Source organism: Diplodia seriata (assembly GCF_021436955.1).
Source record: "Diplodia seriata strain FDS-637 chromosome Unknown scaffold_8, whole genome shotgun sequence".
Lineage (NCBI taxonomy): Eukaryota > Fungi > Ascomycota > Dothideomycetes > Botryosphaeriales > Botryosphaeriaceae > Diplodia > Diplodia seriata.
Window position 1 is genome coordinate 268249 of NW_027117315.1, and position 14877 is coordinate 283125.

A 14877-nucleotide genomic window follows, 5' to 3' on the forward strand; every position below is an offset into this window, starting at 1 on the left:
ACCCTGCACGACATCGGCATGCAAGCACGTTTGCACATCGCGCCAGGGTCCAGCTGCCCGCGCGCGGCCGGCCTGTGTAACCGCAAAGTCACTCTCACTCGCCCGCCAGCTTCCAAAAGCCCACAAATCCTTCTTTCGCACGTTACCTAAAGCAATCAACAAGACATGGTCGTCAACCGTCGTCGCTGCTTGCAACTCAATCCTACCATCGCCAGTAAACAAGCACGCAAGCCATGACCTGTACACCAGGACTACGAATCGAAACGCTGAACTTGGCCACCCTCCGAATCAAACGCCCGACCGAGCGGAGCGCAGCAGAACAGGAAGCCGAAGAATGAAAAAAAAAAAAAAAAAAAAAACACGTATGGGAATGAACCGCATGGCACACGTGTCATACAAGAATCGAAACCGAAGCAAATCAGATGAGCACCTGCGCACCCAAACACCCTCTAGCCAGACCCGTAGGCCAAAACATACACATTTTCGTAGTTGGATTCGCTTGTCGCCGCATTGGATTGAGAGCATGGCTTAGCCGCGGCGGATGAAGCCAGTGCTTTGATTGAGTCCACGGTGGAAGCTTCCAATCCCTTGAAATCCCCTGTGGCTCGTTAGACCATTCTCACCTCTGCCTCGAAAGGCTGTGACACTTACCTCATGAGGTCGATACCCTCTTCATCCTTCTCATCACCCTCCAGCTGCGTAGGCAACTGCTTCTTCACCGCCACCTCTTCAGCTGTGTTGAACCGGCGACTGCTCGGACGAGTTGGCGTTGCTGGAGATAGATCATCTCCCTCTCCAGAGTTGGATCCATCCCGGCTCCGACTAGCCGTGTCGCCCATCACGACAGGTGGCGAGCTGGGTTGAACTGGGCCTGCTTCAACCTCCTCCTCCTCCTCTTCTTCCTCTTCCATTTCCTCTTCCTCTTCCTCCTCATCTTCCTCGTCCTTCTCAACCTCGTTGTTTCCAAACCTGAACGGCCTCGACTCCTTGCTTGGACTGAAATCGACGTAGGGGCGGGCAGGTGTGGATCCCAAGTCGGCGAATTTCCAGAATGGTGCAGGAGAGCTTAGATAGCAGTACTGGCTAGGCATCTTGGCCGTGCTGGGAGGGGCGAGGTGTGGCTTGTTCTTAGCAACAAGGGGCGTGACGAGACCATTGAAGGTTTCCGGGAGGTCCAGGCCAGCGGTCTTGTAGCCGTTTGTGGGTGGCGGCGAGTAAGAAAGGTCGAGCGAAGACCGGGGGCGCGGCGTAGGGCCTGGCTCCGTCTTGCTGTCGATGATCGCTCCCGAGCTGCGCACATGGCTCTCCTGCTCCAACGCACGGCCAAAGGTTGTGGCTGGCATGGATGTGAATACAGCCTTGCGATCATTCATGGGGGTAAAGATCTGATCGCTGTTGAGTTGGGACTTGCGTTGTGTTTGTGGGCCACGGTCGGGCGTGTATGATTCATTTGCCGTCGGATAGCTGGCCAGAGGTGGGGTAACGGAGCGGGGCGACTCCTTGACACGGAATTTGGATGGTTGAGACGGAGTTTGAACTTCGGGAATGACGGTGACAGCTCCATGCAGACGTTCGCTGGCTTGAGCGATCGCCGGCGAGTTGGGTCCCGAAGATCCCATGCGCGTCTTGCGGCTGTGGATGCCCTTCTTCAAAAAGTTCTCGCGCTCTTCCGGAACCAACCGCCACTTCATGCCCTTACCTGGCTCGTCCGTACGGCGTGCGACCTTTTCAAAATGCTTGCTAAGTGAGAGGTTGTGACGGATCGAGTTCTGCCAGCCACCACCACTGTGGCGGTAAAATGCATAGTGCTTCTTGATGTACTCATAAATGTTGGCCAGAGTCAGCTGCTCTTCGGGAGACGACATGATGGCTTGTCCGATCAGCTGGGCGTAGCTGTGCGGGGGCTTCAAGTCCTTCGCACTATCGGCGCTGTAGTCAATGTGCTCCGTGCTCTCAAGCATAACCCCACGGGAGTAGGCTCCAGAGGGAGATGTCTTGATTCTAGGAGACTGCTTAGTACGCGAGGGAATGGGAGTATTGGGCGCCAAAGGACCCGATGAAGACGGGTGGGCCTGGTAAGAGTGACTCTGGTTGTATTGGCCGTGCTGGCGAGCAGTCGAGCCGTTGTACGGAGCGCTAGTTGGAGCCAGACCTCCTTGAGATCCAGCAGTCTTTCCATGACCGTTGTTCATCTGGTGGAACGAGCTCTCATCCTGACCATCCTCGCCCTCACCAGACTCACCCTGCCTGGCGCGTGCGATAATCGACGGGTGAACATCGATCGACTCGCCAGGGCACACGAAAATCATCTCCGTGCCACAAACTCCGATGACGGAACCCGAGTGCAGCTTGACCTTCTCGCCACGCGTAAGGGTTCGGTCATCCAGCTTTAGGCCGTTGCGGCCGTTGACGAGAACAAACCACGAGTTCGCATCGGGCTCGTAATCTATCCAGGCGTGGATGCGCGACACCTGCTTGTCGGGGCCAAGGTCGATGTGGACCTTTTCGGAAGCAGTAGGCGTTTGCGAGCTGTAGAACTGGTCGGTTTGCTGGGTGGGAGTGCCACCGTTTTCGTTCGCCTGGCGAGCAGAGTAGCCGTGTTCACCTCTGCCGATGACGACGTGGGTTGACTTTGCGAAGAAGACCCAATGGTGGCCTTCGATCTTGGCGTAAGCCTGGGTGCTGCCCTTCTCGGCGATGGCCGGATCACGCTTCTGCAGTTCGTTCGAGAGCTCGACCTGGGCGTTCGTGACATAGTTGGCGACGCGGAGCAGCGGCACGACCTGGGTCAAGAGCTCCTCGGGCGTGGGCTTCTCCTTGTTGTCATCCTCGTCATCGCTTCCTATTGTCCGGTCGCTCTGGGCGGAGGGCGGGCGGGTCGGGACTGGCGGTTCAGCAGCGTCGGTGTTGTTCAGCTGGCTCGCTGTTACTGCCTGCGGCTGCGGGTGCGGTTGGCGTCGAACAGGCGAGCTTACTCTTCTCTTCTTGCGGGTGGGCGTCTCGATGGCAGCAGGCGTATCCGACGGCTCCTGGACGACTTCACGCTTTGCGCCGCGACCGCCGCGGCCGCCTCGAGGAGGCATGGTGTCTGCAGGCTGGTCGCAGTTAGTCATTGTGCCCGTCGCAGGTGCTTGGGGTTGCAGCCGGGGCGGCGGACAAGCGAGAGCGCAGGTGGTGAGCCCGGCACTGCAGCAGCGCTGCAGGGCGGGTGCTGGGAGGCCCCGGCTGCAGCAGCGGGAGGGCAAAGGCAGCGACGTACCGTGAGAGAGCGGATTGCGGAAGATGCAGCGGGAGTCAATGGGACGGGCAGCGAGCGCTGGAGCTCGCAGCGGGCGCGAGGGCGGGTGTTCGGGGCTGGGTGTGGCCGGGTGGGCAGCAGGTTGATGTCGTTTACGAAGCTGTGAGGCTCGGACCGGCAGCGGAGTCGCGTTATTTGGGTTTTCCCGTGCTCACTACGCGAAGCAGCCAAGGGTGGCGAGCCAAGGGCGCAGACGGGAGCGATGGCAAACGGTTTACATGCCTCGCGGGCAGGCAGGAGAAAAAGATTGCCAGCTCGCACACGCTCTGGCGCTTTGGCTCGTCTGTTTGTACCCCTTTGCTGGGCCGGTGGCCTCTGCTCCCTGGTTGCTGTGCTGACGCAGCCGCGGAGCTTAGCAGGCCCAGCACCAGCCTCTGCACCGCCAGCCCCCCAGGCCCGCGCAGTCACACACGCAGCGAGCCAAGGGACTCTGGATTGTTGCCCAACAGACGCGTCGCACTCGCCTTGCAGCACGCGTCGCGCCTCTCCTTGCTCGGGCTCACGGGACCTGGCCCCACACAGGCCACCCGGCACCGGCCCATTCCATTCCTGTTGCCGGCCTATCTGCATGACCGTATAGGTGTTCTATACCTGCTCGCCCTCGCCCTCGCCCTCTCCCAACGTGTTGTTTGTGCTGTCTGCTGTTAGCGTCGGCAGCTTATCGATCCGCCCTCAAATTTTCGTCATCGTCCTCTGGGCTTCTGGACCCTGTCTGTGCGTACTCCGGGGTCCAAAGCTTCAGGTTTCTTGGAATCGGCCCGCGTCCACGGTTGCATCTCCGTTCCCTAGGTTTGCGCAGCGTGTGAAGTGCGACTCGGTGCCTTGGGCTTATGCTGTGAATATCGGCCTCTTTGGCTGAATGGTCAACTATCATGACTTTTGACCGCGTGTCATGTCCATCGACCTTCAGCGCCGGCAGTCATCGGCGATGGTTCCACCGATGCTGTCATCGCCTCGACTGATGTCATTCCGCATGGCTAGACCTGGGAACCTGGAGTAAAACAACAGACGAGGGGGCTGGGCACGGCGGGAACTATAACAGTTTCCTTTTCTGCTGACCTTGGAATTATTGATTTCTAACAATGACGTCGGAACTCTCTTTCTGACTCCCACCTTGCTATCATCCTCTTCCGCCGCCTTTGTATCGTCCATCAACTCCTTATCGCCTGGTTTTTGGCGCCCCACCACTTCTTCTCGTCAAGATTCTGGTACAAGGGCGTATTGTCGCTGACCCAGTGGTAGTTGCGCTGCCACCAATCGGCTGGCCCCGTTCCCGGTGAGGTGACGTCGATGCTGGCGTGCGCAACCTAGTCGAAGGTAGAAGCGAGGAGTTGGGGAAGCGTATGCTGAAGCCGAAGTATGGCTTAAGACGGGGTAAACGTATGCTGGAGCTAATTTATAGTTTGAGATGTGATAGACGTATACTGGGGCTGATGTGTAGCTGGATACGAACGTGATGAAGATGCGAGAGCGGGAGGCTGTAGTGAAAAGAACGTACGGGCGGCAGGAAAGAGGGATTGAGAAAGAACGAGAGACGTTGAGTGTACCTACCCCATTTCTCGGGGAAGCAGTTGACTCCGCCTTCCGCATTCACTCTGCATACGTTATAGCATTTCATCAGGCAAGCGCGCCCAAGGATCCAAGCGACGGTTCCAAGATGCTGTGCAGCAATCCAAAGGCGCTGCAAGATGGTAAAGTCTGCCAACAGTAGTCATCTTGAGAGCTAAGCGGCAGACAGCAGAAGTGGGAGCGGGAGCGGGAGGTTTAAAGGAAGCAGCGGGCAGCCTCACCGCCATTCGCTTGGAAACAAAGGCTTCGGCAAGCGAGTCAAGAGGGGCAGCACGGCAGCGGGTGCCGGCACTAGCGCGACGGTGTGGTCTGGCGGCTGAAAAGGCAGAGAGGAATGACTCGGGCGATGACGCGTGTGGGGACGCAGCAAGCGCTCAGACTCCCCACCGTCTCGGCGATCGAGACGCACCTTAATCTCACCTCTCCGCATCCCCATCCACCATGGCCATGTTCCCCTGACCCTCACCGGCTGTCGCTGCATCGCCGTCCGTTCCGAGTGGCCAGCACCCCGCGCCCTGAGCCTGCGCCGCCCACCATGCCCCAATCCGACGCCTACAGTCTCCCAGGCCAGCGTCGACCGTCGCACGCATCCACTGACCGCAGATCGCGTAAGCCGTGGCAGAAGCGCCGTCCTCTGGCCTCGTGGAAAATGCGTCCCGCCGGCGGCAGCGACGACCGTCTGAGTCGCCACACGACGCGCGCCTCGGCCCGCACCGCCTCCACCCACAGGCATGCCAAGTGGTGGCAGATCCGCTGGTTCAGAGGCATCGTCCATGACATCCGCAGGCGCGCCCCTTATTACGTTTCCGACTGGACCGATGCGTGGGACTACAGGGTCGTCCCCGCCACCATCTACATGTATTTTGCAAAGTAAGGTTATTCGTACAGTACATCAATTGATATGCCGTGCATTTCTGGACCCGCGCAACCCGTGAGCTTCTCTGACCTGTAGGCAGCATTCTCCCCGCTCTAGCTTTTTCGCTAGACATGTTTGCAAAGACTGATTCCAGCTTTGGCGTGAATGAAGTCTTGCTGGCTTCTGTGCTCGCCTCCGTCGTCTTTTCCATCTTCTCGGCCCAGCCTTTGGTCATTGTTGGCGTCACCGGTGAGCCCATGCGTTGAATTCCAAGGGAAATGGAAAACACTTGCTAACGTCAACAGGTCCCATTACTGTTTTCAATTACACCGTAGGTCCGCCATACCTGCCTTATGAGCCCAGCACTGACAGTTCAGGTGTACGACATCATCGTCCCTCATGGAATCAACTACTTCTCCTTCATGTGCTGGATTGGCCTGTAAGCTCCCACAAAGTCTGTCATGACTCCCCGGCCTCCCTAATCTCGTTTCAGATGGTCACTTGTCATGCATTGGATTCTTGCCGTCACAAACGCCTGCAATTGGTTGCGATATGTCACTCGGTTCTCCTGCGACATCTTCGGCTTCTACGTTGCTTTCATCTACTTGCAAAAAGGAATCCAAGTCTTGACACGTCAGTGGGAAGCCGGCGACGCGTCGGCATATCTTTCCATCATGATCGCTCTTCTGGTCCTCATGATCGCGTACATTGGAGGCGTCGTTGGCAACAGCACTCTCTTCCATAGATATGTACGGAAGTTCATCGAGGACTACGCCACGCCTCTCACCGTCATCTTCTTCACCGGCTTCACGCACATTGGGAAGATGGAAGGCATCGAACTCCTCAAGCTGCCCACGAGCAAAGCCTTCTACCCCACCACCGACAGAGGCTGGTTCATCCACTTCTGGGACATCAAAGTCGGCGAAGTCTTCCTCGCCATCCCCTTCGCCATCCTCTTAACGATCCTCTTCTACTTCGACCACAACGGTAAGCTTCTGTCCCCCCATCTCCACCACACCGCACCCACTAACAACCCCACTCCCCAGTATCCTCCCTCATCGCCCAAGGCACCGAGTTCCCCCTCCGCAAACCCGCCGGCTTCCATTGGGACATCTTCCTCCTCGGCCTCACCACGGGCGTCTCGGGCCTCCTCGGCATCCCCTTCCCCAACGGCCTCATCCCACAAGCCCCCTTCCACACCAACGCCCTCTGCGTCACCCGCACCGTCACCGACGACGACGAGTCCACCAACAAAGGGCACACGCGCCGCGTCGTCGACCACGTCGTCGAGCAGCGCGTCTCCAACCTCGCGCAGGGCCTGCTCACGCTCGGCACCATGACGGGGCCGCTCCTCGTCGTCCTGCACCTCATCCCGCAGGCCGTCCTCGCGGGGCTCTTCTTCGTCATGGGCGTGCAGGCGCTCGAGGGCAACGGCATCACGCAGAAGCTCGCCTTCCTCGCGCGCGACGCCGCGCTCACGCCCGGCGGCGAGCCACTGCGCCGCATCGACCGCCGCGGCGCCGTGTGGGCCTTCGTCGCGCTCGAGCTCGTTGGTTTCGGCGCCACCTTCGCCATCACCCAGACCATCGCCGCCGTCGGCTTCCCCGTCTTCATCTTGCTGCTGATACCGGCGCGCACGTGGCTGCTGCCCCGCTGGTTCTCGCCCCGGGAGCTGGCCGTGCTGGACGCGCCGACGGCCAGCCCGTTCACGATGGAGAGCGTGGGCGGCATCCACGGGGAGGAGAGCGAGGAGAGCAGCAGCGGCGCCGAGGATCGGGCGGCGGGGGGCGAGGGCGGCGGCAGCGCGAGCCAGGTCGAGGAGAGCGATGAGGCGGAGAGGGGCGAGGCGGCGGGGTATTTGAAGGCGGGGGATCGGCAGTTGATGAGGCCGGAGCAGGGGCTGCAGGGAGGGCAGCAGGTTGGTGGCAGCGTGAGGAGGGCGAGTTTCAGGCACGATGAGGATGGGAAGGAGGGGATTGAGTTGGCGGATGTGAATAGGAGTCGGTGAGGAGGTGGTTTTTTTCGCGTCGTCCACAACGGACAAGGAGCTCCAAATCCTCCTCCTCGCTCTTGTTGGTGCAAATACTAATCGAACCGATCATGTATGTGATTCGTCCTTTTCGATTTACAACGACCTCCCCGAATTACCGAGCTTTGTTTGCAACGGGGGTCTTTCCCCCACCACGCTCAACGGAGAACCCAAGCTATATGTCTAAGTGGCAACTGCTCGTCAACCGATGATCGATCTTCTTCTGGCTGACGAAGAAAAACGGCTCCCTGCTCTGCCTGACTCAACCCCGTAAATGGAAAAAAGAAAAAGCAAATCCCGAGCATCCTACACAAAAACAACCAGAGAAACTCCCCCACCCACCAATCTGAAGAACCTGTAACCGAGTCGCCGTTCCAAACCCGTCCCACACACACACACACACACACACACACAACGCCAGCCTCGACCCCTTTCCCTCCCACCCCGCCCCGTCCCTAACCCGACCGACGACCCAGCGACGATGGCGGCAGACGCGGCAACCGCATCGCCGGCGGCGGTCCGGAGCTCTGGTGCGCGACGCCCCGCCGGTTATACGGTGGCTGAGGCGTCTCCGTCTCCTTCTCCTCCCCCTCCCCCTTCGTCTGGTGTCGCCGCTGTTGACTTCCTCCGTCTCCATGGGTGCCCATCGTCGACATCTGCCGGCGTCTCCAACGATCGAGATGGTCGATGCTGTTGCCGGCGCTGTCGGTGGTAGTGCTGTCGTCGTCGTCGTCGTCTTCTTCTTCTTCTGCCTCGCGCATGAGGGCGTACATCTGCGCGACGCTTGCTGCGTCGACGTTTTGTGAGCAGCGCGACCACGTTGGGACAGGTGGTGGGGGTGGGGATGAGGATGGTGGTGCGGCTGTGGCGACGGGGAAGAGCAGGGCGAGGACTTCGCGCTCGAGCTGTTCGATCGCGAGCTCGCTGCTAGTGCTGGCACCATCATCTCCGCCGCCAGTACCGCTGTTGCTGTTGCTGCTGCTGCTGTTCTGGTGGTTGAAGCCACTGTTCTTCTTGCCGCCGCCGCCGCCACTACCGCCACCACCACCACCACTGTTCTGCCATCCTTTCTTTCCTTCCTCCCCCCCTCCTCCTCCGCCGCCGCCGCCTCCCGCGCCCGAGCTGACCGATATCGCCGACGTCTCCGCACCGTCCATTCCACCACTGTCACGGCCACCCACCGCTCCATCCAGCGACGACGACAACGACGACGAGAAGAAAGGAGAGAAAACCGATGTGAAAGGAGAAGAGTAAGCAACTCCATCTCCATCTCCTCGTCGTCCTCCCGCCTCCGCCACCGCCACCGCCTCACGAGGCGGGAATAGCAGGCGACGGGGCGTCGTCTGTTGGTGTTGCTTCTGCTGCCGCTGCTTCTGCCGCTTGTCATCCCACGCACTTGCTCCCCCGTCGCCGCCATCGCCATCGCCGACGACGACGACCATATCAGAGCAGCCCCCCACCAAAGGCGACGACGTCATCGCCGTCACCGTCGTCGTTCCCGTCCTCGTCGACCACGCCGCCGTCGTGCTGCTGTCATCATAGTCTCCCTCCTCCTCCTCCTCCTCGTCGCTGCTCAACGCGGTCACCATCATCATCTTCCTCCTCCTCCGTCCGCAGGCGGCGGCGCTGTCGCTCGTCGGCGGCGGCGAACTCGATGACGGTAGCGGCGGCAGCAGCAGTGAGGGTGGCAGCGGCGGCGGCGGCGAGGAAGACGGTGCCGTTTCCGGCGCGTGGCGGCCGCGCACGTGGCCGTGGCCGTGGCCGTGGCGGCGGATGGGGATGCGGAGGGGTTCGGGGATTAGGCGGAGGGTCGAGGGAGAGGTGGTGGCGGTGGGTGTGCGGCGGGTGTGGCCGGTGGTGGTGGTCGTGATGATGGTGTTGAGGAGGGTGGAGAGGGAGGGGGCGTCGGCTTCTGGGTGCTTGGGAGAGGTCGGTGGGGAGGTCATGGTGGTGGTTGTGGGTGAGGTTGCGGATGCGGTGGCGGTGGTGGTGGAGGGGTGGCCGAGGAAGAAACGGCTTGGGGTGCGCTGGATCGAGGGTGCGGGCGAGAGTGAAGCTGGGAGCGCGGGTGAGGCGGCTGCGGATGGAGCGGTTGTTGTGGGAGTGGGATGGGGCGACGTGATGCTGACGACCGGTTCGTAAGTTGTCGCGCTGTCAGTCGTGGTGATGGCGCCGCTGTTATTGTAGCCGACAGGTGTAGATGACAGAAGAGATCGTGAGTCTTTCGGAGTCGGCGAGTCGCAAGTGGGCGGAGACTTTGCTGGCGCCGAGCTGGAAGAGGGCGCGGATGATGTGGTCTTGGTCGTGCAGCTCAGCGCGGCCTCGGCCAAGTTCGAGCGCGGACCGTAGAACCGGCGCTTCTTGTCTTTGCTGAACTCGAACGGCGCGGGCTTGCGGTTGTAGAGGCTGAAGGTCTTGATCACGCTGGGCGTCGTCTTCGGGACGGGTATGTTGCCTATGTGCGCGTTGGGAGCGCGGCGATTGAGAACAGTGCCATTCTCTTTCGTGAGTTGCGCGGAGAAAGGATCGGTTGGTCGGGACTGTGGCAGTGCCATGTTCGATGGACGCGACCGGGACTCGCAATTATGGATGCGATGGAGTGGACGGCGTGGGGATGCGGGATGGCGCGGGAGATCAATGTGGTGCTGGTCGGAGAACATTGGACTTCTCGTGGGAGCGCGGGTGGGGACGGTCGGGCGCAGGACGCGGCTCTCAGTGTGTTTTTGCCGCTTTTTGGAGTGATTGCTGTGGGGAAACTAGGGTTTGTTGTGGGATGATGAAGGTTTCGTCACACAGGTGGCTCTTCAGCTCGCGAGTGAAGTCACAAGTGGGAGCACAAGACCGCGCATACAGTCTGATCGAGTAAGAACAGCATCGTACAGTATAGTATAAGTCGCATCATATATCAATCTATCTGGTCTATCTTCGCATGCATTTCCTCCATCCCACTCTTCCCTCCGTTCTCCCTCACCGCGACCCAGCCGCCTCCAACGCCTCCATCTGCCTCACCAAATCCACCACCGTGTTCTCAAACGGCCTGTACTCAACGCCCAACTCCCTCCCCGTTGTCTCGCCATCCAACCCGTAGCTCGGCCCCGGCAACGTCTCGTCGGCCGCCGGCTCGGTGCCCGGCGATCGCGCCCTGTCGGGGAAGCGCTCGCGCACGATGCGCGCCGCCAGACCGAACGAGAACGGCTGGGGACTGACAGGGGTATAGCGCTTGCCGCCGGCGGCATCACGCAGCAGAGCCTCGACATGGGCGCGGGCCAAGTCCCTCACGTCGATCCAAAGCGGGACCCTCACTTCAGGCAGTGGTTTGGTCTTGTCCAGGATGGACCAGAGCTGGGCGTTGGATTCGTTGAGGGCGGCGGGGCTGCTGACGGGGTGGGCGACGGGGCCGAAGACCATGGGCGGGCAGAGAGTGACGAGGTCGAAGTGCGGGTGCTGCTTCTCCATGTACTGCCAGGCTTCGAGCTCGGCGAACTTCTTGGACCCGCGGTAGGCGACGACTGCAGTGGTCTCGGGCGCGATGGACTCGTCGTAGGTTAGCGGGTTCCAGTGGGTGCTGTTGTAGGTGAAGTCGGGCCCGGCGGCGCGGGCGATGTCGACGACAGCAGCGAAGGAAGAGGTGAGGACGATGCGCTGGATCTTGGGGTTCTTGGCGGCGGCGGAGAGGATGGCGCGGACGCCGTTGATGGCGGGGAGGACGAGTTCTTGCTCGTTGTTGGTGACGTTGTAGTTGAAAGGCTGGGGACTGGTGAGTTTTCCTCTCCTCTTATATTATTCAAGCAAGCAAGGTTCCCGTACACTGGCAACATGTATTATCGCATCCACATCCTTGACAGCGTCGGTGAGATCGGTTTTGCCCTCGAAGTCCGCGACTTCAACGAAGTCCAATTGGCCTTTCCATTGCGGACGGACGGCGAGCATTTCGTCGGCTTTGACTTTGGAGCGGGCAGAGCCACGGACCTTGAAGCCCTGGCGTAACAGAGTGTCTACGACATGGCTGCCGATGAAGCCGGTGGATCCGGTCACAAGGACATAGCTGGTCGGTGGTGAGCTGTGAACTGGATAGATTCAGAGATTCTGACCTTGGAGTCGGCATTGCAAGTGGGTCTTGAGGCTCGAAGCTGCAGATGAGCTAGAGAATGGCTGCAGGTCAGCAGAGAAGAGAGAGTGGTGAGAGAAGAAGTGCCCCTCCCCCGCGTGACGGCATTGCAGCACGCGAGTCAGGCCAGCCTCGGCCACAGCTCGCCCGAAGCCGCTTCCGCTTTTAAAGTACATGGACCTTCCCGACCTGCCTCATAGAAATACCGCCCAGCCGGTAAGTTGTCTACCTTCTACCCCGGACAATGGATTCACCTACCTACGTCGGAAGAGTGTGGAGCTACCTGAGACTGTGCCGTCATACTCCGTCCTCGTCAAACACCAAAGATAAGGGTACGGAGCCAAGTCCACGCGCCATGGCTGACGCGCAGGGATCAGTCCGCTTCTCGCCCAGACGAGTCCAAGGCGGCAAGTTGCACCCACCCACGCGGCCGGTGAGCAGCGGACGACACAGGCTCGATTCCGGCCCCCGAGACATGGCACAGCAGCTCCAAGATGATGCTTAGTGCGCTATTTAAGTCTTTCGCTGACCTCGAGAGCATCCGCTAGAGACGCCACCGGACCCTTGCAACAACGCTCGACTATCGCTAGCACCATCGCACACGAAACGAGCGTTGCCCCAATGGGACGAGGGTGCAGCGGCAGGGGGATGCCGAAATGCGGGGACTCCATGGTGCTACGTCGATCGCATGCCCAGCAAATCAGCGCCGCCCGCTCTTGCCTACAGCGCGGCTGACCTTGGACGAGGTGAAAAAGAAGCTCATCGCACCACGGTGAGACACAGCTTCTGTTTCTCTCCTCCCACCAACCATCATGGCCCCGCGCCCCCGGCCTGCCGACTTGAGACTCGGCTTCTTCGAGAAGCTGGGTCTGCTGCCCATCTTCGCCGCCGTCCGTACGTTCCGCCGACAACTCTTGGGCTCGAGTGCTGCTGACTATTGAACAGTGGGGAAAACCTTCTGGACAGCGCTGACGGCCAAGTTCAAGTCGAAACACAAACGGCCTACCTCGTTCGCACGGCTGCTGGGCTACACGGCGGTGCGGACGCTCACCGCAAACAACACCTCGCGGACGGAGCAGTATGGCCACCAAATCATGAAGAAGATGACTGAAACTTACCTTTTCCTTTCTTCCCACTGCCAGATTCCTCGCGCCGGGAACCGACGACTCGTACCTCGCCTACTGCAAACGCTTCAACGTCCAGCCCGCCACCGAGACCCTGAAAGACGGCACCAACGCGTACTGGGTCGGCTCCAAGGGCGCCGAGAAGGTGTGGATCTTCTTCCACGGTAAGCCATTTCTCTCCGCAATCCACCACCACCGACAATAACACGAAAAAAAAAACCAGGCGGCGGCTACTCCGTCCCCGCCGCCCCCGAGCAATTCAACCTCGTCCACGCCCTCATCACCGACCTCGGTCCCGCCGCACCCAACGGCATCGCCGCCCTCGTCCTCCACTACGACGTCGCCCCCTTCGCCGCCTACCCGCGCCAGCTCGGCCAGGCCGCGCAGCTGCTCAACCACGTCCTGCGCAACCTGCGCGTCGCGCCCCGCAACATCATCCTCGGCGGCGACTCGGCCGGCGGCAACCTCACGCTCGCGCTGCTGAGCCACATCCTGCACCCGCACCCGGACGCCGCGGCCGTGCCGGCGGTGGAGCTGAGGGATTTCTCGACCGAAGACGTGGTGGCGGGCAGGGCCGACAGCGTGGCCGAAGGGTTCAGCTTTAGCAGCGAGGTGTCAGCGGCCGCGGTCGAAGGAGGCGGAGACGAAAGCAGAAGCAGCGCGTCGAACAACAACAGCAACAACAACGAGCGCCTCCTCGCCGCCGTCCTCATCTCGCCCTGGGTCTCGTTCGACACGACGACCAAGTCGTACACGACCAACCGCTCGCGCGACATGATCGCCGCCGCCGCCGTCTCCCGCTGGTCGACCCTCTTCCTCGGCGGGCGCCCGACGGACCCCTACAACGAGCCCGTCGACGTGCCCGCCGGCTGGTGGAAGGGGTTGGGGGGGACGGTCCGGGACGTCTTGTTCGTCGCGGGCGAGTACGAGGTCTTGCTGGACGGCATCTTGAACTGCGCCGAGAGCGTAAGGAACGAGTGGAGGCCCGGCCCGAGCGGCGGGGGCGAAGCGGGCGAGGTGGCGTGCGTCTTGGCAGAGGGCGAGGGCCATGTCGCTTGTTGGGTCGATACCATGTGGGGGTTCGACTTTGAGGAGCTGAAGATGTATACGGAGACGAGGGAGTGGTTGAGGGGGAAGGTGTAGAGGAGGAAAGGTCGGGAACGCGGCTTCTTTTTCTTTTGTTCTGGGGGTCTTTTGGTCAGGTGTGAGCGTAGTTGGCTTTCGTCTTGTATTCGTGGATCGTGCTGGCCATGATTGCGGAGTTTGTTGATGCGGTGAGGTTTTTTCGGAGGTATCGTGGGTTTTGTATTCTGGAACCGAGTAAGGAGCGAGAATGAGAGTGGATGTGACGATGTAATGCTCTTCGATCTAGAGTTTCTACGGAACCTCTTTGATGTTTCAGCACTGAAACAGGCTACGAGTGGTGAGTAGTTGACGACGTGTGCATGTGGATGAGGACATCCGGACAAATGCTTCGGCTCCGAGCTCATACCGGCTTTTGCGATACGATTCCTTGTACTAAGTCACGCGTGGTTACTCGATTACGCGCGGTCTCGACGCCGGTCGGAGCTGGGCGGAGATGAGGAGGCGGTCATGAGGGGGGGAAAGGCAATGCGGGGAAAAGATCATCATCATCATCATCATGTCGATACCCGCACCAATTACCTTTTCTGGACGAACGGCCGGATTGCGAAAAGATACCATCCCCGGTAGACTGGATGTCGGGATGCAGCCAATGATGACGTTGATGCATCGACATGATTGGGTCTCCAGCAAAGGGTGTCGTTCTTCCCCCGCGCAGCTCTTGTCTCTGAGTGAGGGGCCGCCGCAGCCGTCCGCATTCCCCACCCCTCATTCTTGAGGGAGAGGGTCCCGTTATTACAAAGGGCCGCT

General features: G+C 60.3%; 7 protein-coding genes across 7 annotated transcripts; 4 read left to right on the forward strand and 3 right to left on the reverse strand.

Annotated features, from left to right (window-relative positions):
• Nucleotides 1-647: 647 nt before the first annotated feature.
• FKH2 (transcription factor) lies at nucleotides 648-3083 on the reverse strand (the record flags this gene model as incomplete). The annotated part of the gene is made up of 1 exon (XM_066779096.1): nucleotides 648-3083. The coding sequence occupies one exon, from the start codon at nucleotides 3081-3083 to the stop codon at nucleotides 648-650; it is 2436 nt and encodes an 811-aa protein (XP_066629900.1).
• Nucleotides 3084-5308: 2225 nt separating this feature from the next.
• Nucleotides 5309-5741, forward strand: SLS55_007681 (uncharacterized protein; the record flags this gene model as incomplete). Its single annotated transcript, XM_066779097.1, has 2 exons — nucleotides 5309-5316; nucleotides 5471-5741. 2 exons carry the CDS (start codon nucleotides 5309-5311, stop codon nucleotides 5739-5741), a joined length of 279 nt encoding a protein of 92 aa, XP_066629901.1.
• A 113-nt stretch (nucleotides 5742-5854) lies between these two features.
• Nucleotides 5855-6166, forward strand: SLS55_007682 (uncharacterized protein; the record flags this gene model as incomplete). The annotated part of the gene is made up of 2 exons (XM_066779098.1): nucleotides 5855-5972; nucleotides 6096-6166. 2 exons carry the CDS (start codon nucleotides 5855-5857, stop codon nucleotides 6164-6166), a joined length of 189 nt encoding a protein of 62 aa, XP_066629902.1.
• Nucleotides 6167-6397: 231 nt separating this feature from the next.
• SLS55_007683 (uncharacterized protein) lies at nucleotides 6398-7731 on the forward strand (the record flags this gene model as incomplete). Its single annotated transcript, XM_066779099.1, has 2 exons — nucleotides 6398-6710; nucleotides 6770-7731. 2 exons carry the CDS (start codon nucleotides 6398-6400, stop codon nucleotides 7729-7731), a joined length of 1275 nt encoding a protein of 424 aa, XP_066629903.1.
• Nucleotides 7732-8207: 476 nt separating this feature from the next.
• On the reverse strand, nucleotides 8208-10307 carry SLS55_007684 (uncharacterized protein; the record flags this gene model as incomplete). The annotated part of the gene is made up of 2 exons (XM_066779100.1): nucleotides 8208-8784; nucleotides 9871-10307. 2 exons carry the CDS (start codon nucleotides 10305-10307, stop codon nucleotides 8208-8210), a joined length of 1014 nt encoding a protein of 337 aa, XP_066629904.1.
• Nucleotides 10308-10719: 412 nt separating this feature from the next.
• SLS55_007685 (uncharacterized protein) lies at nucleotides 10720-11682 on the reverse strand (the record flags this gene model as incomplete). Its single annotated transcript, XM_066779101.1, has 2 exons — nucleotides 10720-11519; nucleotides 11562-11682. The coding sequence occupies 2 exons, from the start codon at nucleotides 11680-11682 to the stop codon at nucleotides 10720-10722; spliced, it is 921 nt and encodes a 306-aa protein (XP_066629905.1).
• A 990-nt stretch (nucleotides 11683-12672) lies between these two features.
• SLS55_007686 (uncharacterized protein) lies at nucleotides 12673-14127 on the forward strand (the record flags this gene model as incomplete). The annotated part of the gene is made up of 4 exons (XM_066779102.1): nucleotides 12673-12754; nucleotides 12806-12938; nucleotides 13003-13148; nucleotides 13208-14127. The coding sequence occupies 4 exons, from the start codon at nucleotides 12673-12675 to the stop codon at nucleotides 14125-14127; spliced, it is 1281 nt and encodes a 426-aa protein (XP_066629906.1).
• Between the last annotated feature and the right edge of the window lie 750 nt (nucleotides 14128-14877).